The sequence below is a fragment of the Diabrotica undecimpunctata genome, chromosome 2, assembly GCF_040954645.1.
Source record: "Diabrotica undecimpunctata isolate CICGRU chromosome 2, icDiaUnde3, whole genome shotgun sequence".
Lineage (NCBI taxonomy): Eukaryota > Metazoa > Arthropoda > Insecta > Coleoptera > Chrysomelidae > Diabrotica > Diabrotica undecimpunctata.
The window spans coordinates 35,490,948-35,517,051 of NC_092804.1; the positions used below are offsets into that span (position 1 = coordinate 35,490,948).

The window sequence follows — 26,104 nt, forward strand, 5'->3', positions numbered from 1 at the left end:
AGCTACCAGAAAGTGGGCAGCACACAAATTTCTGGAATGGTGGAGGAATTCACTAGGACAAAGACAGGCGAAACAGTTCATTATAGAACATTCGCCAAAATTTAAAGAAGACCTAATAAGCAAAGACAGAAAAACAGTCAGTCATAGTAGATCTATTAACAGGCCACTGTAAGTTGATTAGGCAGTTGAAGAATGGGATTGGCAGATGATAATGATGAAGATTCTATCACCTAGAGAAAGAAACAGAAGAGCACATTTTGAGTCAGTGCGATAGCCTGGCAAATGTGCGGTTTTTTAAACTAGGCCAAGGAGTGCCATTGGCAAAAAACTACATGAAAGGTTCAGTCTCGAACCTATTAGGCCTTTTAAAAAGGGTCAGTTAGAGAATGTAGTATAGTATTAGAGAATCATAATAGATCTTCTTTAGTCTTTTCTACTTCCAAAATTAAATATAGCCCTTTAATATTTCCATACCTCTCTTTTATTTATTGTTCTCAGTCAAGTTTTGATTTTATGATTTATAATTGTTCGTCTTTTATTTTTTTAATTTGTCCTGCGTAGGCCATACATAGATAAAGCCATAATTTAGCTTTGCCATTGCTATATACTAAAGCTTTATTCTGTATGTACATACCTTAAGATCATCCTAAATATTGCATTCATGAGTACATACTTTTTCTGACTAATACATGCTTTTCTATGTTCCGCTAGTTTGATACATACTGTTCTTTTAGCTGCATTTCCTAAGAACTTGTATTATAAAGTTTATTAATTAATTAAATATAATAAGAGTCTATTTGTCGTCTACTAAAATAGGTGACATAATACTTATGAAAGTACTTCACAAAGTAAAAATATCCAATTTAGGTTTTTGAATATGTTACTTTGAACATATCGAACATAATTTTCATATTGAGTTTAACATAAGCATACAAAGTATATTTTACGAACTTATTTGCGACTGTTTTGAATTATCGTCAAACACTCAACCGCCAATGGTTCACTCTATTGTACAGCATAAGAAGTACGAAAGTAAATTGCCCTAGTAATGAAAATATGAATCAAGTAAATTTAATATATGATAATGTTTATTTGCGTAACAGTTTTATCTTTTTTGCTCAAAGTTAAAGACAGTTCCATGTTTATTAATAAGGTTATGAAAATATTTAAATTTAACATATTTTTATTTTATATTTACCTAAATAGTACTTGTTAAAACCAGATTAATTAACCTAGAATTTAATGCGATTCTAATCATTAAGATCTGAGAGATTAACAGAGGCGTAGATATTTATTAAATTCCTCGTAGCCTGTACTTGGGTTTTTGACCATTCGAAGCAACTGATACCTTACTTTAGCGATACTCCCAAACCGGTTGCAAATAAAAGGTACCCTAATAAGTTTGTCACAGTAGTACTTATGATTGGAAAGAGTTTGTTTGTGTATTAACAGTGATAGTGACGAGACGTGTTTTAGGTATAAATCGATTAATATTTAATTTGCACGCTTATTATACTGCTGAAAAATGCATAATATTTTTAATTTTAGGGAAGTCTCTTCGAACTGTATCCACCATATTTTATCAATAGGCGTAAAGCAGAAGGTGTTATTAAGGAATTTGACTCTCTTCTTAAAGTAAGTAGAGTTATATTTGTATATCAAGCTATCAAGTTATATTTGCATATATTTGTAAAATTCATGTGGCCATCTGGCTAAGGTCTGTTATCATTGTTTTCAGTCGCGCAAGCGCCTCTAACATGACGCAAAGACCACTTAAGTAGCTGAGACCGACGGCTTTACGTGCTCAAAAATGTCGGTGTCGAGGATCGAACTCGTGCATTCCGGCTTCATATGCCAGTACCTTAGCCGCTGAGTTACGGCCGCCACATTTGTTCCGATGTGATATATTCCTATTTAGCTGATGCTAGAAAACGTAACATCTGATTATTCGAATTCTGAGCTCTAGACTAAGGTCTAATATTGTAAAAAATGTTTTCATTTTTATAAGTGTTTTCCTCGGTTGTTCGATTCTTGATAGGATTTCATTTTTTGGGTTACACTGGCTATTGATATTGGCTCCCAAATATTTTATGGAAGTAACACATTTCGCATTTGTTTATATAAAATATGTTTTTAATAAATCAAATTGAGGGCATACACAATAAACAGCGTCGGTCTGAATATGCAAGTCATCAGAGTGTTGGACATCTACACATTACATCTACATCATGTCTTTGCAATGTTGTGTGAACACATTTTACGCACAAAGAGCTTCTCGTGTTCTCAATTGATTTCGAAATCCGAATTCAGTGTCACTCATCTGAAACTCACTTCTTCTTCTTCTTCAGCCTTAAGTAATCCAATTTTGGACATAGGCCTCCCCCAAATCAATCCAGTGTTTTCTATTTTGCGCCACTTGCTTCCAGTTGTGTCCTCCGATCTTCTTAATGTCATCAGCCCATCTCATTTGTGGTCTTCCTCTGCTTCTCTTTCCTAACCATGGTATCCATTGTTGTATTTCGTGGTTCCATCTTTTATCCTTTAGTCGGACATTGTGTCCTGCGAGGCTCCATTTTAATTTGGCAGCATGTTCTCCTGCGTCTTTTACTTTGGTTTTGCTTCTAATCCATTTGTTTGTTTTTTTTTGTCTATTAGTCTCACCCCGAGCATTGATCTTTCCATCGCTCTTTGTGCTTTTACTATTTATCCATATTAGACTTGGTGAGCGTGTCCACTTCTGTGAACCATACGTAAGTATAGGGAGGATACTCTGATCGTAAATTCTGGTTTTCAAATATTGTTTTATGAAACTGACACTTCTTCTAAATTCGTTTATGAATGACTTTAAGAAAAGTTTTAAGGACATGAGACATCCTGCTTAATATTCGATAGTCATTACAGTGTAAGGCATTGGAGTTTTTTGATAATGGAACGAAAGTTGATTTTGGCCAGTCTAATGGTATTTTACCTGTGTCATACATCTTATTAAATAGTGCTGTTATCAAGTCGAGGCTTTTACTTTCGTTGTCTGTAATTAATTTAAATATTTTGACATTTATATTGTCTGAACCGGTAGCTTTTCTGTTCTTCTGAGCTTTTACTGCATAAATATCTTCTTCTTTTGTTATTTTCGGACCTTTTTCATTTATTCGATCATCCGCGGATGGTGGAGAACAAGGTCTATCATCGTCAAAGAGTGTTTGAATATATTCTTTCCATCTCCTCAGTTTGTCTCCTGTACCTATAATTATCTCGCTATTATTACTTCTTAATATTGTTTCTTTTTGCGTCTACCTGTCATTTCTCTTACTTTTTTATGGACGGATTAAAGGTGTCGTATCTTTCCTGAAGTTATTTAATCTCTAGACATTTGGTTGACATCCAGTTTTCTTTAGCTTCTCCGCACTTTTTTGTCATTCTTGTTTTCTGTTGTTTTTCGTGAACCCGATGTAGTCTTCTTGTGTATTTGTTATTTTCGTTTTTAGAGCAGCTCATGTTACTTCAACCTCTGTCTGTACCAAGTTCTCTAGCGTTTCTATTTATTTCTTAACCTTGATACTTATTTAATTTTAAAGCTTAAAAATATAAAGTAAATTTTTTATTAAAACTAAACTCTGAAATGTTTATAGGAGTTGTTATATATAATTGACTTTTAGGTGTGAAACCTAAGCCGTTGTAAGAACCAAATACGATACATAGTCTACGGTATTGACCCGAGTAAGATACTTAACAGCATTAAAAATAAAAATGTTATTACATATCGTAATCCATATTATAGCCCAGATATTTTATTTTTATTTTCTTCCATTTGTTCGAATTTTATTTTTCCTCATTATTTTTATGTTTCTTTGTTGTTTATCATGTTGTTGATATGTCAATGATATTTTTCGCCACTATTATAGTGGCGTATAGTGGTATAGAAAATATAAATCTATGTGTACAAATAACCAAATATCTACATGCCTGTAAGAAATGGTATCTGAATTCATTTACCATTGTTTACATGCAGTGTAGTTTATTCGCTAATATGTCAAATTTCTTACCTTTGTTGGTCCATTGTGATCGTTAAGCATATATTCCAGGTCTTTATCTAAATCATAAAACTCGCTGTCACTATTTTTTGTTAGCAAAATTTCGCTTACAACATCTTTATTTTTGGCAGCAAAAAAAATTTATCCACCTGATCGTTAGACAACATGTTTTACACATACCATAATTTAATTTACGCAAATTTGAGATTTTACTTATCTGAGATTTGTAACTTATTTACAGCGCCATCTTTTAAACTACTAACGAAATATCAAGATTCCTGTTTAGAACTGCAAATACCACTGTTTTTGTGCAAAAAGTTAATTATTTACACCCAAACCGTATAAATACAAAATATTTTGATTTTAGGAACTTCAGGAATATTACAACATATCTGTAGAATTCACAGCTTACCTTTTATTACCCCTAAACAGATTATCAAAATATGTTCTATTTTTGAAAGATATTTTAAAACAGTTAAAGAAACTGAAGAGACCTACAGAAGTATGTCAAATTGCGTTAGACATAGTTCAAACTCAAATGCGCAATGGAAATGATGGAATAGCAATTGACTCAATTAAAAATTGCCCAATAGAAAGAACGGATTATGGTTCTTTTAAGCAAAGGGAGAGGTTTACGATTTCTAACAAAAATAAAAAAGAAATGTTTGTTTTCCTATTTGAAAACGTTGTGGTTTTTACTACGGCTGATCCGGTAAGTATTTACTGATTACTTTTTGACGCATTTTGTAATATGTCTGATTTTGTGGTTTTCTTAAGATTGTATTAAAAATATGGAAAAATCTGCAAAAAAAATCTTTTCAGAAAAGTAATATTGTTTCCACATAAGATTTTTTTCATCTGCAGCTCTGGCCTTCTCTATACCTATTTTAGTTTCTTTGGTCATGTGTCAGTTCTCATTTAGATTGCAACCAAGATAAGTGAAACCGTCGGTTTTCTCCAGCTGTTCTTCATAAGCCGTTACTACTTCCGGTTGTATTGATGTTTTACTGACAACCATCACCTTTGTCGTGTTTAGCTTTAGTCCATATTCATCAAACGTTATGGTAATCCTATTAATTAGATGTTAAAGTTCTTCGTAACTATTTGCAATTAACACTGTATCATCCGCTTACTTCAAATTATCAATATTGGTGCGATTAATTTTGATAGCACATTGAACACTATCCAATGCTTTTTTGAAAACAAACTCTGAATATATGTTAAATATTAGTGAGAACAAAATGCAGTCCTGTCTTACTCCTTCGTATTTTAAGCTCTTTAGAATTATTCTAGCCAATCCTGATATTTGAACGTTGATACCAGTAAATATTTTTAATGCTACGTAAGTCTTTTTTATGAATACCTACCTGCTAAAGAATGACATACATCAGTTTAGTATGTTTTTGCTCGATCAAAGACCTTCTCAAAGTCAATAAAACATTTTTAAATTGGATGACATTTCTGCATCTCTGTAACATAATCTAAATACTAAATAGTGCTTCTCTGATTCCAAGGTTATTGCGGAACCCAAACAGCGTGTCACTAAGTTGTTCTTCTAATTGTTAGTACATCCTTGAGTGCAAAATTCGGGATGATTAAAGTTACTATTTCACAAGACTTACAGTGACACACTGTAAGAAATGTAAGTGGCACACTGAATAGATATTAAAGAAGAGCTCACCAAAATAGAAATTATTTCTACTCAAGATGCTAACAGGAAATGGCATATGTTAAAAGATGCTCTTATATGCAGATGTGAGACAATACTAACACCTAAGCTGATCAAGAACAAAAATGAATTGATGACCGATGAGATTCTGGATCTCATGGAAGCAAGGAGATCCTATAAAACCAAAGACAAAAACATGTATAATATTATACACACAGAAATAAGGAGAAAGATCAAAGATGCAAAGGAAAGATGGTATAGTGACAGATGCAAAGATATTGAACAGTTGGTAGAGAAACATGATAACTTTAACCTTCATAAAAAAATTTGGGCAATAACAGGCACTAATATTAAGAAAAAATCAAACATATTGCTGGATAAAAACGGCAAAATAATTATAGACGTCGGTGAAAGGCTTAAAAGATGGCAGGAATATATTCAAGAGCTATTTAAAGACGAACGGACTGAGACAGTACTAGAGCAGGAAAACTTCGACAACGGCCCAGACATAACAGAAGATGAGGTATTAGAGGCGATAAAGCGAACAAAGAACAACAAGGCAACAGGTCCTGACGAAATACCTGTAGACATAATACGGTTAATAGAAGAACAGCAAATTGGAATATTGGTCGACTTATTCAATACAATATACAGTACAGGAATCATTCTCCCAGAGATTGGCTGATGTCAAAATTCATAACACTACCAAAAAAACCAAATGCAAAAGAATTCCAAGACCACTGGATAATAAGTTTAATGAGTCATACGCTTAAAATATTTTTAAAAATTATACACAACAAACTTGAGCAGGACATAAGTGACACACAATTTGGATTTAGAAATGCACTGGGAACGAGGGAAGCCCTGTTCGCTCTGAATATACTTGGGTGCAAAGGTGCATGGATGTTAATCAGCCAGTATATATGTGTTTCTTGGATTACAACAAAGCCTTCAATAAGGTCAGACATAAACGTCTTATCGAATTACTTAAAAAGAAAAACTTAGATATGAGAGACATCAGGACCATTAGCGCTGTATATTATATTCAGATCGCTGTGGTAAAAGAGGGCAACCTCTTTTCAAATGAAATACAGATTGAGAGGGGCATCAGGCAGAGCTGTGTCCTGTCTTCTACTTTGTTCAATTTGTATTCAGAGGAAATAATCCAGAAAGTACTAGAAGAACTAACTATGGGAATAAAAGTAAATGGCCGACCAATCAATAAAATACGGTTTGCCGACGACACTATTTTATTAGCGGAATGTCTTGAGGATTTACAACAAATGGTTGACAGAGTGGTAGAAGTCAGTGAAGAAAACGGACTGTCCCTAAACACAAAAAAGACACAATTTATGGTAATTACAAAAGCCCAACAGCGCCAAGAAAACATAACAATACATGGAGAACAAATTAAAAAAGTTGAAAAATATAAATATCTGGGTACAATAATTAACGAAAACGAAAATAATAAGTACACAGAAGAGATTAATGCAAGAATAGAACAGGCAAGAAATTCTTTCAACAAACTGAAAAAAGTACTCTGCAGCAGGGACATTTCAATTTCTTTAAAGAAAAGACCTCTGAGATGCTACATGTTCTCCGTATTATTTTATGGGTTGGAGGCTTGGACATTAAAGAAAGATGTTTCGGACAGATTAAAAGCCTTCGAGTTATCGGTCCACAGAAGGATATTAAGAATAAGTTGGGTGAATAGAGTCACGAATGTCGAGGTGTTGAGAAGAATGGGAAAAGATAAAGAGGTTTTAAATACAATTAAAGTCGGAAAACTGCAATATCTGGGACATGTCATGAGGAGCGACTTGTTGCAATTAATAATGCAATGACGCATCTCCTGGTTAAACAATTTGAGAGCTTGGTTTAACTGCACTTCTGCTGACCTCTTTAGAGCAGCGGTATCAAAAGTGCGAATTGCCATTATGGTTGCCAACCTTCTTAGAGGAGATGGCACATGAAGCGTTCTAAAAATAAGTAAACCATAACGTGTGTTAGACGTGATTTAGAACTACACCGGAGAAAGGCTTAGAAAGTCGCTAATGCTAAAAAGTTTAATGTAGAAAGAAATAAAGTTGTTGACGATAATCTGGTTATTTATTTTGATTAACAACAAACATTACTTACACAACTGTTGACTATATTCAAAGTATTTTATCTTAATCTATTATGGACATACATAAGACATGCTGTGAAAAGGATAGCAGCTTTAAAGTGGAACTGGGCAACAAGTTGCTGAAAAGTGTACCGTTCTCCTCGAAAGAAGTGCCATACAGTGATTGAATATATCTCTCTGTCCCTTAGCAGCTTTAAGTGTGTTAATGGGTGATGGTTTTTAATCTAGCCTTTAAAGTCTATTCCATTCTGTACTCTAAAGTCGTTCCATCTCAGGATGAAATCCAATCTGCCATCATGCCACATAAAGGTTTAAGAAAGTATTTCTGGCTCGTTCTACTCTGCTCTTTACTTCTGTCTCAGGATCCTAACTATCTTTTATCTGACAATAAAAATATATACACTAGACTTATCCAAAATTTATTTAATTTTAGTATGAGTTGGAAACATTTAACTATGAAAGTAGTATCAATATGAAGGATTTGTCAATGTCATCAGTAAAAGATTTAACTATAACTCTAAAAGACTTTGAGAAATGTAAAGGTAATAAAGATCCCAAAGAATTTACTTATATTTTAGAAGCAAAAAATATAAACATCTGGAATGTTTGGAAAAGGGATCTTGAAATAATGTTATGGGAACAACTTTCGGATGCTAAAGGTATAAAATTTGTATTAATAATATCTATAAATTTTTGCTGTTTTAGAATCTTTTATGCTAGAAGATGATGATATGCTAGATTAATGTTTTCTATTCCTATTTTTTATTTTTCTCTATATATGTATCCTTTATATGTTTTATATGTTTACTATTTTTAGCTACAACTCCAACCCTTAATTCCTGTGTGAGTTTAATAGATATCAATACGCTTAAGGTAAGAAAAGACTTTGTAAAAATATCTGTCATTTGGTTTTTACTATTTTTTTAAATCTATTCATTTAAAGTACTATAAACCAAGTAGTAGAACAAATGAAGAGCAATCAAAAAAATAAAAAATTTTAGTGTACATTGTTACGTCTTATGGATTAAACAGAAAAAAATTATTCATAATTGGTCCCTTGCAGCAGTGATTTTTTTTACCACTATGCTAAATTTGTAGATCTTAATATTGGAACAATGGACCCGTTTAGAAATATGAGATACATAGAAAGAGGCTTGAAAGCCAGAACTTGGATAGCTGAAAACCACAAGCGAACCCTCAAAACAGAGAAGTTATAGCAAAGATGTGATCATACTGTCATGAGGTAGATAAAGACGACTAACACTAGAAAGTTGTTCGCCAGAACTATGATGAACATGAAAAAAACCTGATATACCAGAAATCGAAGTAAGCTGTCAATAAACTCAACAAGGCACCAAGTTCAGATTTGATTAAGTCAGAGATGCTTTACTCTGCATTACTACCCATCAAAAATTGTCTTATTTTACCACCCCAGGTACAGGTGTACCCCAAATATAAAACACTAGTTGGCAAAAAAATCGAATATATTTAGAAAAATACAAAATTGTATATAATAATTTAACTTTATTAAACATATTTATTAATGATTAGTTTTAGTTAATGTAATCTGGGCACACTTTTGACTGGTGGTTCAGACATATGTATTTTTTGCACATCTTGATATTCTGTCTTGTTTGCATGTGCAAAAAGCTTATCTCCTGCGAGAAGATTGCCTTTGGTCTACATTAGGTACTTCAGGCTCGATATGCAATTTTTTTAACAGCTCGGAATTTTTATTTCTGTTACTTCTTTCGATGAACGTTACTGGGAGATCCGCTTTATATTTCTTCATGGTAGAAACTAATGTAACGGAATTATCATGACACAGTTTTTTTGCCGTTCAGATTGCGGTAAACCAATTATCTGTTGTAAGATTACGATTTGTGCCATGAGTTAGTTTTGTTAGACTCAGCGTGTAGTGTTCAGCTACAGGAACACCTACCAATGTCGAATTTATACCGATTTACACTTTGGCATTTAAAAGATAAAAAGTTTTTGCATCGCATAATGCTATCATTTTAATTCCTTATTTAACGAGTTTTGAGGGTATATACGTTGAACTCTAACGTGCAGAACTCTGAAGGCGTGTAAAGTTTGCTACATTTGGAAATAACTGCTTCAAAAATATCTCGCATTGGCGCAAAACGATCTGTTTTACGATGCTCCTTTCTAGTGTCTCTGTCGTCAAACCTGATGCGCTTTGTAAGAAATGCAAAGCGAAGAGTACCAGACTTGACTTGTCAGTATTGCTTAAAAAACTGATCAGGATCGTTTGCTAAAGACGTGCTATAGATGTACGGCACAAAAAGTTTACAATAGTCAACAATAAATATTCCAGAGCTGAGATCTAAAACTTTAAGGAAAGCCAAATTGTCGAGAAAACTAGATAAAAGGTACAGCAGAAGTGAAGTTAATGATAGTGATAATTAATACATTAAATTTTACTTGAAATTACGTTTTATTAAACTAATTTTAATTATTAGAATTGTTTATTTGGCTTTCTTTTACAATTTCTAATGTTATAACTTAATCTACTACAAATTTATATTTTCAGGCAATGTCAGATAAAAAAGAAAAAGATAAAAAAGAACAACCAACTGATAATTTCTCATGCTCTGATGCAAACTCAATTCTTGGTAGCCCTATAAACAAAGGTGAATTTGGATATTTTAAAGCAAAAGCAAAATTCCTATTAACCAAACCTGTTAAACAAGATGTAGTGGTCTTATTATTCGAGAATTATGTTATAATTACTTTTGAAGACGCGGTAAGTATTACAACAATTTTTAATTTTTACTTCTACTAAGTGCTTTCCATTCATATGGGGTGTCTATTCCATAGAGGAATGTATAAAGAAAAAAGAAGTACCATAACCAAGAAAGTAACATCTGGTATACAGATGAATCAAAACTACAGAGGGTGTGGGGGCAGGAATATACTAAAATAGTCTAAGCAATTGCGAAAGTTTTGCCTTGGGGAGCAACTGCACCGCTTTTCAAGCGGTGCAAATTAATGCGATACTGCAATGTGCAAAAGGAAATAATCAGAAATCTCTTGAAAATGAGCAGATCCATATATTGTCTGACAGTCAACCAGCATTACAGGCACTGGCGTGACAGGAAATGACCTCTAGGCTGGTGTGGGACTGCGTCAAAGAACTGAATAAACTAGGAGACCTGAACAAGGTTCAGCTTGAAATGTTTGGGTCAGTATTTTGGGGATATCACATAGTTGAGTCCGGGTAACCGGAGATGGTACAAAACGCAACTGAGCTGTTAATTCTTGAAATCCTTGAAGATAATCCAGATAAATTTGGTAACCTGGAAATACCGTTTTAACAAGATGGCGCTGCTGCACACTATTATGGTGCTGCAAGACGTTACCTAGATGAGGAATATCGTTGTAGATGAATTAGAAGGTTCTATAGGATGGCCAGCTCTATCACCGGATCTCACACCATTATATTTTTTCTGTGTATTAGTCAGACAGTAGATGGAGCACATTTTTGAACACTCAATAGAAGAATTGGTTTTTAAATCTTTATTAATTAAATGCTAAACTCAATTTTAGTATTTATCTCATTTATTCATCAAAATCAATATTAACCCAAACAAAATTAGTATGGTCGAATAGGTATTTTCAATACCTTTCAAACGAGATATCACTTGCCATAAGGTCCGATTTAAAATTATCGGCCACAGGGGCTCTGTACCCTCATCTATGACTATTATGTCACCTGTTATGACTAGTTGAGAAGCCTACAGCTGTTTATTTATTTATTATTGTATATGACGAGGGGGGTGGGGGACTTTTGGCCAGCACTGTATAGAGAAAAAAGTCTAGTCTCGTACGGATACATCAGAAAAGCGGTTTAGATTAACGAAATTACAGAATGGATTGCGACATGGAAAAGAAAAAAGGTAGAACCCGAACAACATTTAAAGATGAAGTAGACAAGGCGATGGGAAGGAGGAACTCATCAATACCTAAAGATAAAGAATTGCGGGATAGAAAAAACTGTACAGAATGGGGATAAAAAACTTAGTAGAAGTAGTATATTCAATATCGGTTCATATAACCTATATCTATCATAAAGTTGCTTGTGAATTATCCGCTTAAAAACAACAATTTTACTTTAAATAAATCTTTTTTTAATTTGTTTCAGACTAACACAAATTATTACCATTACTACAATAGCATAAAAATGACCAATTTACTGATGACTTACGCTGATGATAATATAATACAGTTAATAGATTTTGCTAAAAGTAAAGAGAAAGATATAACATCGAATTGTACGTTTGTTATAAAAGCATTGAATACAGTAACGTGGGAATTGTGGAAGAAAATGCTGGGCAGTTTGTTACTGGATCAATTTTTTCAAAATAGAGGTACGTTCGCCTATATAAAATTGCGTCCATTGGAACATGGCGCAATTACATGAACCATCTAAATATATCACGTTTATATTACGGTCTTAATTTTTGAAATTGAATATTTCCCTATCCTAGTTCATAGTTATTTTTCAGTTTGTTTAGCACAACAGATATTTAAGCCCTAGGGTTTAAAAGGTACAATCATACAATTATTGGTTTATTGAAATCCACAAATTTTACGAAAAATTGGTTAACCCAAATCAGTACTACAAACTTTGTCAAATTGTGTTATGGTTCTGATAATTGAAAACACAACTGCATAAAGGATATATGTAACATTTTTTTAATCAGTTTTTAGGCTCAGTAGGTCTGTTTTAACCCTTTAATTTGCTTCATAAGATTTATTTGACTTAAAAACATTTAGCAACGATTTAATTAGGGGATAAAGGATCTATGTACCAAGCAATATTTTATTACAAAAGTGCATAAAAGATCCATGTGCTTAATATTGTACATAGATCTTTTATGCCTAAACAAAGACCCCTAAAGTTAGGTTAAGTTGTTCTTTACATCCAAAATCGTACTGTGTACTTTTATAGTGAAAATAGTGAAATAAGTTGCGAAAATGTCAGCAAGAATTAGACTTTTACTTAATCTGGGACAAAAACAGTATGAAGGTATGTTGAATTGATATTCAATCTTGTTTTTTACTAAAATATGCTTCTTAATAATACTTTGAGGTTAAGAGTTTACCGGAACGGTAACAAAATACCTGCATAAAACTTGTTTTGAGCAATGTTTTTATTATTTAAACATTGTGGAATAACTTGATCAGATAAAAAGAGATTTAAGCATAACTTTATTGTCGTAAATATTGCCGAAACTTTACCTGAACAAGATAAAACTCCCCCAAGAATCGAGAATATCCTGCATGGAAATGGAAAGCAGATATCTTCAACAGAGTTGCAAGATACATTTAACGGTAAATATTCATTCTAAAATTAAATTGTTTAAAGGTTTTGGTCTGCAGATAAAAATAATAAAGTAACCTACCTACCCTATATATGTTTAAAAAAAACTTTTAAATTGTAGATTCTATTTCTGAAGATGAAGTAATTTCTCCAGAATGTACTTCAGACGACTACAATCCAGATAGTACTGATTCGAGTGAAAGTTTTGAAGATTCTAATTGTGAGGGTGAAAGTTATCTCGTAGCAGTACCACCTGTCACAGCAGAAGATTCAGTTTTACTTATAAATCAACATGAAAATACTGAAAATCTATTGGACAGGAAGGCAAGTATTTTAATATCTAGGATAAATAATGTTAAGAGAAATGTATTCAATTTGCCAAAAAAATCAAGAATAAGGAAACGCCGTCCTGCAACATGGAAGAAGAATAAGATTTCCTTAGCGAAACAGAGCGGTGAGACATACATATCATTAAAAAGTAAAAAAGAGATGCCAAGCAAAAGTCCCGAATTAGGATCTTTATGCAAAAAAGAAAATTACAAAAAAAAATGTGATGAGCAATTTAACAAGTTTGATAGGGAAACAATATTTCGTAAGTTTTACGCATTAGATCAAAATGCAAAAAACTCATTACTTTTTAAATCTGTTTCGATTATGCCAGTTAATCGCCATAGAAAAAACATTAGTAAAAATAAATCATATACATTTGGTTACACAATAACGTGTCAGACACGTATTGAAACTGTCTGTAAGACTGCCTTTATCTCCCTTTACCAAATACCAAATAAAAAGGTGCAACTCATTCAGAATTAATTAAAATCAGGGACGACAGCTCCTTTACCAGATAAAAGGGGGCATCATAATTCTAGACCACATAAAATAGAAAAATACGTGGTTGATGCTGTAAAAGGACACATTCTTTCTTTTCCTGCAGAACAGTCACACTATTCGCGAAACAAAAATGCCAATAAAATGTATTTGTCTCCCTTGTTAGATATAACAAAACTGCATGAATTGTATCAAGAATATGTTCAAGAAACTAAGATGGACAATTGGTTTTTGGCTTCAAAAAGTTTTTACACCCACATTTTCTCATCAGAATTTAATTTGTCTTTTGGCCAGCCCAAAACTGACACATGCAGTATGTGCGATGCGAATTTAGGAGATGAGATCCACAAAGAAAAATTTAAATTTGCTTTTCTGCAACAAAAATTCGATAGCGAACGGGCACATAATAATAAAGAAATGTGATATTTAACGATGGACCTACAACAGACCATGCCTTTACCATGCCTTACTACTTCTAAGGCATTTTATTTGAGGCAGATGTGGTTCTTTAATTATGGAATCCACACAATAACGTCAGAGGGTGATAAAGCCTACTTTTTTTAATTGGACCGAAGATAACAACGAAAGGCAGTCTTGAAGTTGGCAGTAGCTTGTACACATTTGTTCAACTTTAACAAGCAGAAAGAAAGAAATAATCTTCTTATATGGTCTGACTCGTGTGCAGGGCAGAACAACAATTTTTAATCTAATATGCCTATATCAGTACTTAATTTTAAAGGGATACGTGAAGATAATAGACCAAAAATTTCCAGAAGTAGGGCATTCCTTTTTTAGATTCTGATAGAGATTTTGGAATAATTGAAAAGAAATTACGAAAAGTTAAGACCATATATGCCGCAGATCAATATAGAGATGTTATAAGCGAATCAAGTAAAAAAGGTTCTGTTATTATAAATATGATCGACCATTTTAAAAATATAGCCGACATAGAAAATAAACTACACTTATTAAATAGAAAAAAGAATTGCTGTGGAGATAAAATAAATTTTAGAGATGATATCAAATGGATACGTGTGGATAGCTACGGTGAATATTCCGTATATAATAAAAAATGTAAGGGCGAATTCAGGGGAAGGTTTTGTATTAGAAGTTATACCAAACAAAACGAATACTCTGCCCGTTGAAAAAATTAATAATTTTTAATTGTTGTTAATTTTTTAAAAAAAAATAACAACTTTGTTTTATAGAGGAAACTTATAGACATTTTTATACTCGTCTATGGGAAAATAAAAAAGGTGCAGAAATCGAAAATGAAATAAATAAAAAAATAAAAAAAAGAAGAACGAATTAGGAATAACATTTGGTTTTACATCGTTTTGTTGTTTCGTTTATCCTTTATGCATTTTGAATTAAAAATGTTTGCCTAAGTTACTTAGGGAATAAAGGATTTATGTACATTTATAATTAAATATTTTTCTTTCGTTAATTATTATTGTTAAATTATCATTATTAAAAAGTGTACTTTAAGGTCTAAGTTTCTTCAAAATTGTATCACTCTAGGCTTTTTAATAAAAAAGTTCTAATTAAAAACGTTGAATTCATTTTACTTGAAAAGTTGTTTATGTTACATATATTCTTCATGCACTTATGTCTTCAATTAAAGTATTATAGATAAAATTTAAAACTCATCAAAGAAAGTTTTTGCTCAAATATTTTTTGCAACATGAATGTCAAAAAATTAAAACTGCATTTTAAAAGTAAATTCCATCTTGATAAATGTAGAAAATTTAAAATATCAGTTTCTGCAAATCCATAAAGAATTGGTTATCACGAAATAAAAAAGTAAGGACAAAAATCTAAAATAAATTATGGAAAATAATTTTAAATATAAACACGTACTTTTTGACATTCTTATAAAATTTCTTAAAGGTGGAAATTTAAGCGTTAAGTGTGTTTTGTGGTTTATTTCCATTAAAGACAGTAGATAAATAGAAATTAAGCAAGAAAATAATTTCAGAACCATAGTAGAAAAGAACTATAGATAAAAAAATATAAAAAAAATAAATAGGGATTAGCTTACTCTCACATAAAATTCATTATGGATGTTTGTATTTCTTGGTTGTTAGGAAAAGGTGTGAGAATATCGACTACCTAAGACAAAACTGTTATAGACTGTTTACTATAGCTTTTACGAATTTGAAACTTATAGTATGGATATATAGTTCATTCAGTTAACCAATTACTGCTTCAAAAATAATATAAAATAATTAAAAATAACTTAAAAATACATATTTTTGAAACTCAAAAAATTCGGGTAATATCGATCTATCGGTTAATATCGACAATGGAGATGGGTAATATCGATCACAGATAGATAAGTTCAATGTTAAGTTTACTTAGGTTTAAGTATAAAATACATATTTCTTTAGTTACATTTACAGTTTGAGTAAATATAAAGAGTAGCAGTATCCGCTTCCGTGCAGTCTGTATGAGCCCAGAGACCACAGAGACGACATCTTCACCATGTTTCATTTATTTATTTATTTTTAACAAGCTGTTGTCTAATAAGATTAATAAACAGAATCCAAACTCCGAACATACTGCACAGTTCGCTTTCTCGTGTTTGGTATGCTTTCAAAACATAAGTCTTCGTCTTGACTAATTTTTCTGTTTTTACCTTAGTAGCTCCAATTGTTCGTTTAACTTTCTCAACCTTATTCTTCTTTTGCTTTTTGTGTTCCTTATTTTCTAATTGTTCTTTTGATGGTGTTGATGTTAAAATGTTCGAGTGTTGAGTTCGCCTGCTTCTAGTTTTTGTATAACTACTGACCGGGAGTGCCGGTAGAGATCATAGTTCACTGAAAGATATACGAGATAAGCTTTCATTTTTTAGCAGCACAGATTTATCCTTATATCGTTGCTTAAATCAATGTCTGAAACTTCCTCTAATTCTGATTCAGATGAGAATCTTCTGATTATGGTGCTGCTTTTGGTCTCAGTTTTTTATTTTGCACTCCACTGGACCCTGGTAGTTCATCTAGTGGAACTGGTATTGGCGATGGTGTTTGATGTGTATCAGACAGAGAAGACACACTGTCGTGATATTGTTTAATTACTGGTATAGATATTAATTATTCTTCACAAAAAACATCGGGATTGAATGAAAAGATCCCTGTGGTTCGAAAACCATTTACAGCTTTCTCAACAGACGCAGCCCTATTAAAGGCTGCAGACGGTGGGAGGTGTGCAGTGGCAGTGAAAGGAGATTTATTCCGGTGTCGCGACAAAAATTGTAGGAAGCCAGACTTGAATGCGGTATGTGGTTATCTAGCACTAAAAGAACTGGATGGTCTTTAGAAGCATTAACATAATGCTGAAAATATTTCAACCATTCCAAGGAAAGTTGTTCCGTTGTAACCTCGGAAACCTTTTTTGGATGGTGCTAGAAAGGTCACTAATGGAGACACTGCGGACGGCAGCCAGATAGTTGGTGGAGAGCGAGTCGTGGGTTTGAAACTAGCTTTTGGAACCGGGAATGGGTCCAACGGACGAAATAAGTAAAGATAGGATAAGAGATATTAGAAAAGATACAGAAATAAACAAAAATATAGATGGGTAAAATTACCAAAGATACGATAAGATAGAAATAGGGCGCCACTCAATTTTTTTTTGTTGTTTAAGGGGGAAATTAAGAAACCTTCGAAAAGAAAAGAGATAAAGAAAGATATTTTGGTTTTGAGACCAAATCGAAGGAAGGATTTCAACAGTTAATTATTAAATAAATTTGGTCAACACACTATATAAACAAATAATAAACATATTAGGTGGACTCCGTCCATATACTTACCTACGAAACTTAATCGGCCTGATCTTTCTACTGGTCAAAGATATAGTAATATTTAAAGGTAAAAAGCAAATATTCAGAGTTATGGTTATATCAGAAAACTTGTTAGGAGTCGACAAATAAAATACATACATAAAACAAAAACAATATATTCAACAACACAATGATGTCGGTAGCTGAATGTACATACAAGTAATAAAAATACACAATCAATTATGAAATGGTGGTGTACACATAAAAATAAGCAGTAATATGAATAATAAGTACATTTACAAATACAACAATATAATAATGCACAGGTTCAATCATCAGCGAAGAGAGCCTGATAGTGAGTAAGAAAAAAATTCAACCAAAGTTGATGGTAAAGAAGGTCTCTCTTTGCTGTTTAATATGCATATCCCGAGACACTGGGTTAAAAATGTATAACAATTATAGCAAATAACAAAAATTAATCAAATCTAAATTTACAAGAATACAAAAAGGTTACCGAAATAAAAATTTAACCAAACCGCACTTGGTTAAGTTGATTATCTATCTCGCACTGTTATTTAATGATTGAGAACTAAATGTTCGTAATTATTATTTATTGAAATTTCTTAGTAGCTGATAGAAAGTTTGAATGTTTTTTAAAGTTAATGCAAAAATCAGTAGTTACTCTCAACTACAGGTGAAGACATGGATGAACATAGATTCGCCCAGATGATTGAAAAAAATATGATACCATACCATATTATTCGCCATGATAAGAGGAGATACTAAGATTATGGTAACTTACAGTAATTTCTGATGACTGCTGCACTAATTCACTGAAGTTAATTTACTTTACTTTAATACTTTACTTGTATCAAGCACTGAAGTTAATTAAAAATAAAGGTACTTCATACCAATATTTAATCTAATATGATATTACATCAAAAACTCAAATATACAAGTGTATACACACTTAGAAAGAAAATGCACAGAGAAGGTAACACAGAGACGATAATATGAGCGAACTGCTTTACTCAAAGATCGCCCGACCAAAAGTAACTTGGTTCCTCTAAAATTTTACCAAACTACCCAAAAAAAGGTGAGGGTATCTCCCACTTAAAAATGATAGGACAGTATCCATTTCTAAGAACGTAAAGTTCTAACGACTCGGAAAGTTCGAGGTAAATAACGGTACCAGCAATCTTACATGAGGATTAGGTTATTATAGAAAGAAAACATCACTACATGCCCCGACGATATTTATCAAATTTATCATAAACGAACCCGGCCTTAAATCCGGAAGGAATTAACCGAGGATTATCTAAACCGTCGTTTTTAATCAGTCGGTTATTCCATATTTTAAGGTAGTCGATAGTTTCAATAAAAATTTTGCCCCTATTAAACCGACGATGAGCGTATCAGCACGGGGGTAAAAGAATTAACAATAATTTAATATTTTAATCACAAAAAAAAAAATGTTACACCGTTATCTACCCTGATTTTAAATATTTGTATATTGCCCCAATAGGACCATTTTTGTCCAAACCTTCTTTCATCCGATTTCTTCTATAAATAAACAAGTGGAATATATTGACCTGAGGCACTGAAAGCGCATACTAGCGTCGTGGTTTGTCCTCGTTTACCACTGGTTATTGTACCAACTTGTTTCTGGCCTTTTTACAACAACAATTTCACAGGAAATATGAACATAACTGATACCCGTCTCATTAACATTAAAAATTTGATGATATTCAAATTTATAACGATCACATAGAGTTGCTAAATTTTTGTAAAATATCTTGAGTTCTTCACGATTAAAAGCAGTAATTCTATTCAAACTTGTTGCTTCTGGTTTACGCAAACTGAGTTCTGGATGACGATGCGGAAATAAATAAAACCAGTCTTTTCCACACATTTTCGTTAGCATTTTAAATGGATGTTTAATTTTGTTTTGCTCTGCATATTCAAAAACCATTTGACGTATGGTACGGGACGTAAGGCCAAAAAACGCCTTCGATAGTTCTAAAACTCTAGATACAAATTCGGATTCCTCTTCCTTGATTATTCAGCTTTTCGTCCTAGTGAATTTTTTTGGCCTTGGAACGACCTCTCAATCGGTCTTGCAATGTTCCATAAGGGATGTTGTATAACTTGGATGCTCCTCTTATCGAAAGTATTGTGTCAGCTATATCGCTGAGGGCTCTTTTCATCGCTTCTTCGCCCCATGAGAACCGCGTTGTTTTTCTGTGATATGTTCGTGGCATCTGAAATAAATAACATCAACTGAAACCTGTCACAATTAGGGTAATATCGATCACGTTCGGGTAAAATCTATGGTCGATTTTATCCGAAAGTGTGCTCATTGTTGACATGAACTTTTTTAGAAAACACTTAACCCGAAGTTATACGATTTTGTGATATACGTATTCTAGAAATATGTTTTCATGCATTGTGAATACTAAAATGCTTACTTTAGCTAATAACGAAGACCTTACCTTAAAATACGAGTATAAAAATCTTCCACAAAACACAAATTTACTAGACATTAAGTGCCTATGGCGTATGAAAAACGACTAAGTGGCCAGTGCACCACCTCTTGTTGATGTGTTCAACATTTGCGCATTCGTTTTGCTCTGCGACGTCAATTAGATGAAATTTGAGAGAGATCGACATTCCCCCACCTTTCCCTACTTGTCTCTAAAGGCAACTTTACTTATAGAATTAATTTTTTACTTATATACTTCTTATTAACATATAAAATTTCCATCAAGCTTTGTATATTAACATTTATGCTTTTGTACCTCTTATTTTTCATTATTAGATCAACCAGGATCTACAGCTTCGACACCTACCCGCAGCATTTCGTTTTCAATCAACACTCAAAATACAAAAGAGGAAAAACATAAAAGTAAGTAGGTACTATATATTATTTTGGATTTTAGTGTGATGCAGATAAAAATTTTGTGGCGTCGTAATTTTCTTCATATTTTATTAAAAAGAAATATGCAACTAGTCGCATACTTATATGTTTTCTCAACTTACTACTTTTGTCTTGCGGACTTACATACTTTTTCTAGTAGGAGCAGAAGTAGGAGCGCATCTAGGTAGGCATCTTAAGAAGTTTAGAATATGCCACGTTGATTATTTGCTTAAAATCCCGCTTTTTGGAGTTTTTTGGGTAACAGGCTGGTGGTTCATTTAGCAATGCGCTAAGAAGACGTTTTCTGGATGATAATCTATCAGAATACGTTTCGTAGCCGAAAAGGGGGAGACAATTGTCGAAGGTTTGTTTGGATCTTTCGGTGCGTTCGTGTGTCTTTCTACGGAAGTCAAAATCGGAGAGGCCTGAAGCTTTATAGAGTTTCTTCAGAGGAATTGGTCTCATACAGCCGCTAATGAGTCTGCAAATTTCGTTCAAGCTGCCCTTTGCTTTATTGGAGTGCACAGATCTCTTGCATACCGATCATGCATATTACGCCTTTAAGAAGCATAGCGCCTGCGCCGTTGAGCTTAGTACTCTGGGTTTAGCACTCCATTTACTATTGCTAAGTTTTTTAAAGGTGCATCCACCTTATTTTGTGTTTTTTTTGCAATGGAACCTATATAATACTAGATGAGCGGTCTAGTGTGACTCCAAGGTATGTTGACTTTTTGGTCTGCTTTAGCGTGGTGTTATTCCAGATGATGTTGAGTTGTCTTTTAGACTGTCGTGATTGACTGTGGAAAGCACAGATCTGAGTTTTACTTGGATTTAATCTTAGCCTTCTTTATAATAATCGAACATCAAATTCAGAACAGCTTCCAATTTTTGTTTTAACCGTTCAATGCTTTAACCTTGGGCTGTCTAGTTGCTTAGTAAAAGTTTTGTTTAGTTTGCCAGCGACTTTTTCTTCCCTCAAGACTCGTAGAAGACCACGTCAAATGGTCTATTTTGCAGAAGTTATTCCATTATTTTAGCGAGTTGATAGTCCTTAAGAGTGCTTTTGTGGTTGACGGTATCATACTCCGCATTTAGGTAGACAAGGGATAGGCCTTGTTACCGCTTTTTCCTGAAACCGGTGCTTGATGTATTTCCTCAGAGCTAGAATTTGTCTAGTTTTGGTCTGAGACCAGCTTGCTGAGATATTATTTTTAAGTCGACCGCTTTCTTTATGCTATGCAGGATAAGTCTTTCATGCAGCTTATATATGTGGCAGATAAGTGATATGGGGTGATAACTCTTTGGCGTTTCTGGGCCATTCCAAGGATTTAGTATAGCTGTAACTTTTGCTTTTCTCCACAGTTTTGGTATTTAAAATGTTGTTCTGCAGTTATTAAACAGGCGTAGAATCCAGCTTTTTGCCACGATGTCAAAATCTTTAATTTGCTAGGAGTCCTCGCTCTGTGGAGGCTAGTAGATGACCATATAACTAAGAAAATACATTAAACAGTATAAATTTTAAATAACCAATTCTAATTTATATCAAATAACTTCTAATTCCATAAATAAGTGAATCTTTATTTTTGATTTGATTCTGGTGTATAATATCAAAACGAAAACTTGGATATTGAACAGAAAATAAAAGCAAAAAAAAAAACATGTGATTATCGAACATTTCATTGATTAGCTTACTTTAGGGAGTTTTTTTATTTGACCATTGTGTGTTATTTGCCAACAGGTTAACTGACCTGTAGTGCAATAAAATTGCGTTTGTTACGGGGGTTCTCCGCAAATAGAACTATAAATGATGTTATCGTTGATCTATCTATCTATCTATACAGCCTTGTTGTCCAATTTTGGACATAGGCCTCCTCTTCCTTCTTCCACGTCTCTCTATTGTAGGCAGTTTGTATCCACTTCGGGCCTGCGTGTTTCTTCAAGTCATCTGATCATCGCATTTGTGGCCTTCCTCTTTTTCGTTTGTAACTATATGGTCTCCAGTGTATAATCATCGTATTCCATCTGTCGCCTTTCTGTCTTATGATATGTCCAGCAAACTTCCACTTAAGTTTTGCTATCTGCGTTAATACATCGGTCACTTTTGTTATGTTGCGGATCCAAGTATTTTTTTCTTGTCTGATAGCCTAATGTTCAGCATTTGCCTTTTCATGGCTCTTTGGGTCTTTGCTTTTTTTTCATGTTTTCCTTTGTAAACGTCCAAGTTTGAGAACCGTAGGTGAGAACAGGAAGTATACATTGGTTGAAGACTCTTGTTTTTAAATATTGGGGGTATTTTCTATTTTTTAGTATATAGGAAAGTTTTTTGAAGGATACCCAAGCCAACCTTATCCTTCTCTTTATTTCTCCGGTCTGATTTTCTTTATTTAATTTAATTAGTTGTCCCAAATGTACATATTCTTTTACTTGTTCTATAGTTGTTTGTGCAATTGTAATTATTAATTCTTCTGGTTGATTGTTATATCGTTTATTATAATTCATTTGTAGATAATTTTCGTTTTATTATAATTATTCATTTGTAGACCTATTTTTGTTGATTCGCTATTTAATTCAGTTATCGTTGATACATAGGCTAATTAGGTCGTTTTGACCAGTTTAGTTTGTTTCTGCTGTAGATGTACACTAATTATTTCCTTGAGTGACTTGATTGGCCCGAAAACGTTCTGTGATGTAACCCGAAAGTGATTTTAAATTATATACAATTTATAAAGGATTTTAAATAAACTTATATATATATATATATATATATATATATATATATATATATATATATATATAAATAATTGTTTTAGTTTCGAGTCCCATTCCAAGCCCTCGATCAACAAAGAATGAGAAAGACAGAAATCTAGAAGACACTGAAAGTGAGTAAAAAATATGAAAGAATTTTTTTTGTTTGAATTTTTTGTGTTTATTTGTATTTTATAATATTTTAGCTTATATGAATGTTTTAATAATAACCACTATTAAGGAATTAAATCAGAATGTAAGTTACATTAATTCTAAAGTTTAAAGTATCCGTTAGAAGAATTATCAAACTATATATAAGCATGTAAAAGTTTATAATATTTTATCAATAAACTTAGTATTAATTTGCATTAAGGTTGCCGTCTATATAGTCAGCTAATTTAGTCAACCATCAAACTCAGTTGAAAAAAATAGATTATGTGTAAAGGAAACTATGCAACAAATAAATCAGTGCAAATTCTGGCCTATGCTGATGATATTTATATTGTTGGGAGAACGGAAAACGCTATACGAGAGCCCCATGTAGCATTAAAACAGGCAGCTACAAACATAGGTTTAATAATAAACACCAACAAAACGAAGTATATGAAAATAAGCACGCAACCACAAATCCTACGACCACTCGTTATAGAAAATGACGTCATCGAAGCAGAAAACGAATTTGTATACCTAGGAGCGCTCCTTAACACTAAAAATAATACTACCACAGAGATAAACCGCAGAATTTGCTATTACAGATGTTATTTTGGGCTCAATCTCCTCCTTAAATTCACAATTACATCGATAAATACAAAAATAAAACTAACATATGGTTCAGAGACCTGCACTCTAACAAAAAATAATGAAAACATGTTGGGATGATTCGAAAGAAAAGTACTAAGGCGAATCTATGGTGCAGTGAATGGCAATGGAGTGTGGAGAAGACGATACAACTTCGAACTTTATAGAATATACCAGGAACAAGGTATTGTCGAGTTAGAAAAACGCTCCTTAAAAAACCCATTGGTCAGTGAAGAAGAGGAAGACCCAGAACAAGATTCCTTGATAATATCGATGAAGACATGAGAAATATGAGAAAACGTACTTGGCGGAGAAAGGCGATGGATAGGGACGACTGGATAGAAATTCTTGAGGATGCTAGAGCCCACACAGGGTTGTAAAGCCAGAATGATGATGATGATGTAAAGGAAACTGGGACTTTAAGCTTTGAATTTTTTAAAATGCAATGTTTTTGTTACAAAAGTGTTTCTGAGTATTCTTTCCGAAACTTATTTCGAATATATTTTTTCAAACAAAGATAATTCAATTTTAAAATAATTTGGCCAAAATTTAAATCTGATATTATTTTATTTAATGGAATATTAAATAAAATATACTAAAATTTGTTAGATATTATAGAGTTTTAAACATTTTCTAAAAGGTGCATCTGCTGTATGTGTATTTCTTTTATTTTTTTATCTTTTAAAATTAAACTTAAAAGAGATTGGAGATTGTTATAGATTACACTAAATTAAAAAAAATGTCTACCAACTATGGGTCTATAGACTGAGTTAAATATAATAGGGCATAGAACATTTGATGCCAGATTTATCTGTTTTATATTCAGTACATTCATTAGTTCTTGGAATTTAAACTTATGTATATAACTATATGTATATAATATAAGTAAAACATAAATGTTTTAGTTGCAAGTCCCTTGCCAAATCCCCGTTCAACAAAGAGTGATAACGATAGAAAACTAGAAGAAGGTAAGTTATTTTCTTTTTTTATAGATAAAAATTAAAGATGAATTTATGCTTAAATTTTGCTCATTAGAAAACCTGAACCAAGTAATTATATATCTATATCTTCTTCTTCTTCACGTGCCATCTCCGCGACGGAGGTTGGCAATCATCATGGCTATTCTGATCTTAGATAATATATATATATATATATATATATATATATATATATACATATATATATATATATATATATATATATATATATATATATATATATATATATATAATTACTGGGTTCAGGTTTTCTAATGAGCAAAATTGGATTAATTTCCGCGGTAAGGTAAATGAAAATTACTAAGTTCTCGGGAAAAACCGCGTTAAGAATATAAAACACGACGTTTCGGCACCCACTAGGGAAACATTATTAAGAGAGATATGGTTCCGGTCGAGTTTGGGGTCTCAATCTGCCTACTTTCCTCACTCGTGACGTAACAGTATCTTGTTCTGTAGAAATACAAAAACCGTCAAACGGCACTAAGGTCTTAATCTGCCTAGTTTTCAGTGCCGACCGGTTTTACCATGTGTAGCTACTTTCATACTCAAAGTATGCGCGGAAAGTGGGATGGCAGCAATGTCGCCATGTTGATGGCAGTCGTTTAGCGTCATCACGCGTGTTTAAGCTGTTTTTAGACTAGCGTGTAATCAATGTGTAATCTCTTTAGTTTTGTGTAATCATTAACCCCCAGTATAAATAGACGCCGACCATATTTTAGTAAAATAAGATACACCATTTCAACCAGAAATTTCCACTGGGATTGTTGCCTTTTATAACTTTTTTAAAATATGGTATACAACCAACCACTAAGAATTTTTCCTTTTATTAATTTATTAAAATATTAATTATAAAAACATGATTATT

The 26,104-nt window shown here is 32.7% G+C and overlaps 1 protein-coding gene across 13 annotated transcripts in view; it reads left to right on the forward strand.

Moving 5' to 3' along the window:
• The window catches only part of LOC140434402 (uncharacterized), a 91,949-nt gene that overhangs the window by 23,101 nt on the left and 42,744 nt on the right, over window positions 1–26,104 (forward strand). For 9 of the 13 annotated variants that reach the window (XM_072522633.1, XM_072522623.1, XM_072522625.1 and 6 more), the window contains exons 6-14: window positions 1,549–1,635; window positions 4,399–4,743; window positions 8,262–8,487; window positions 8,646–8,701; window positions 10,383–10,595; window positions 11,994–12,219; window positions 20,600–20,686; window positions 23,509–23,577; window positions 25,147–25,209. In XM_072522633.1, the coding sequence (XP_072378734.1) occupies window positions 1,549–1,635; window positions 4,399–4,743; window positions 8,262–8,487; window positions 8,646–8,701; window positions 10,383–10,595; window positions 11,994–12,219; window positions 20,600–20,686; window positions 23,509–23,577; window positions 25,147–25,209 (1,372 nt within the window). The remainder of the gene's footprint in view (window positions 1–1,548; window positions 1,636–4,398; window positions 4,744–8,261; window positions 8,488–8,645; window positions 8,702–10,382; window positions 10,596–11,993; window positions 12,220–20,599; window positions 20,687–23,508; window positions 23,578–25,146; window positions 25,210–26,104) is intronic. The other 4 variants (XM_072522626.1, XM_072522630.1, XM_072522631.1 and 1 more) reach the window with 1 other exon arrangement.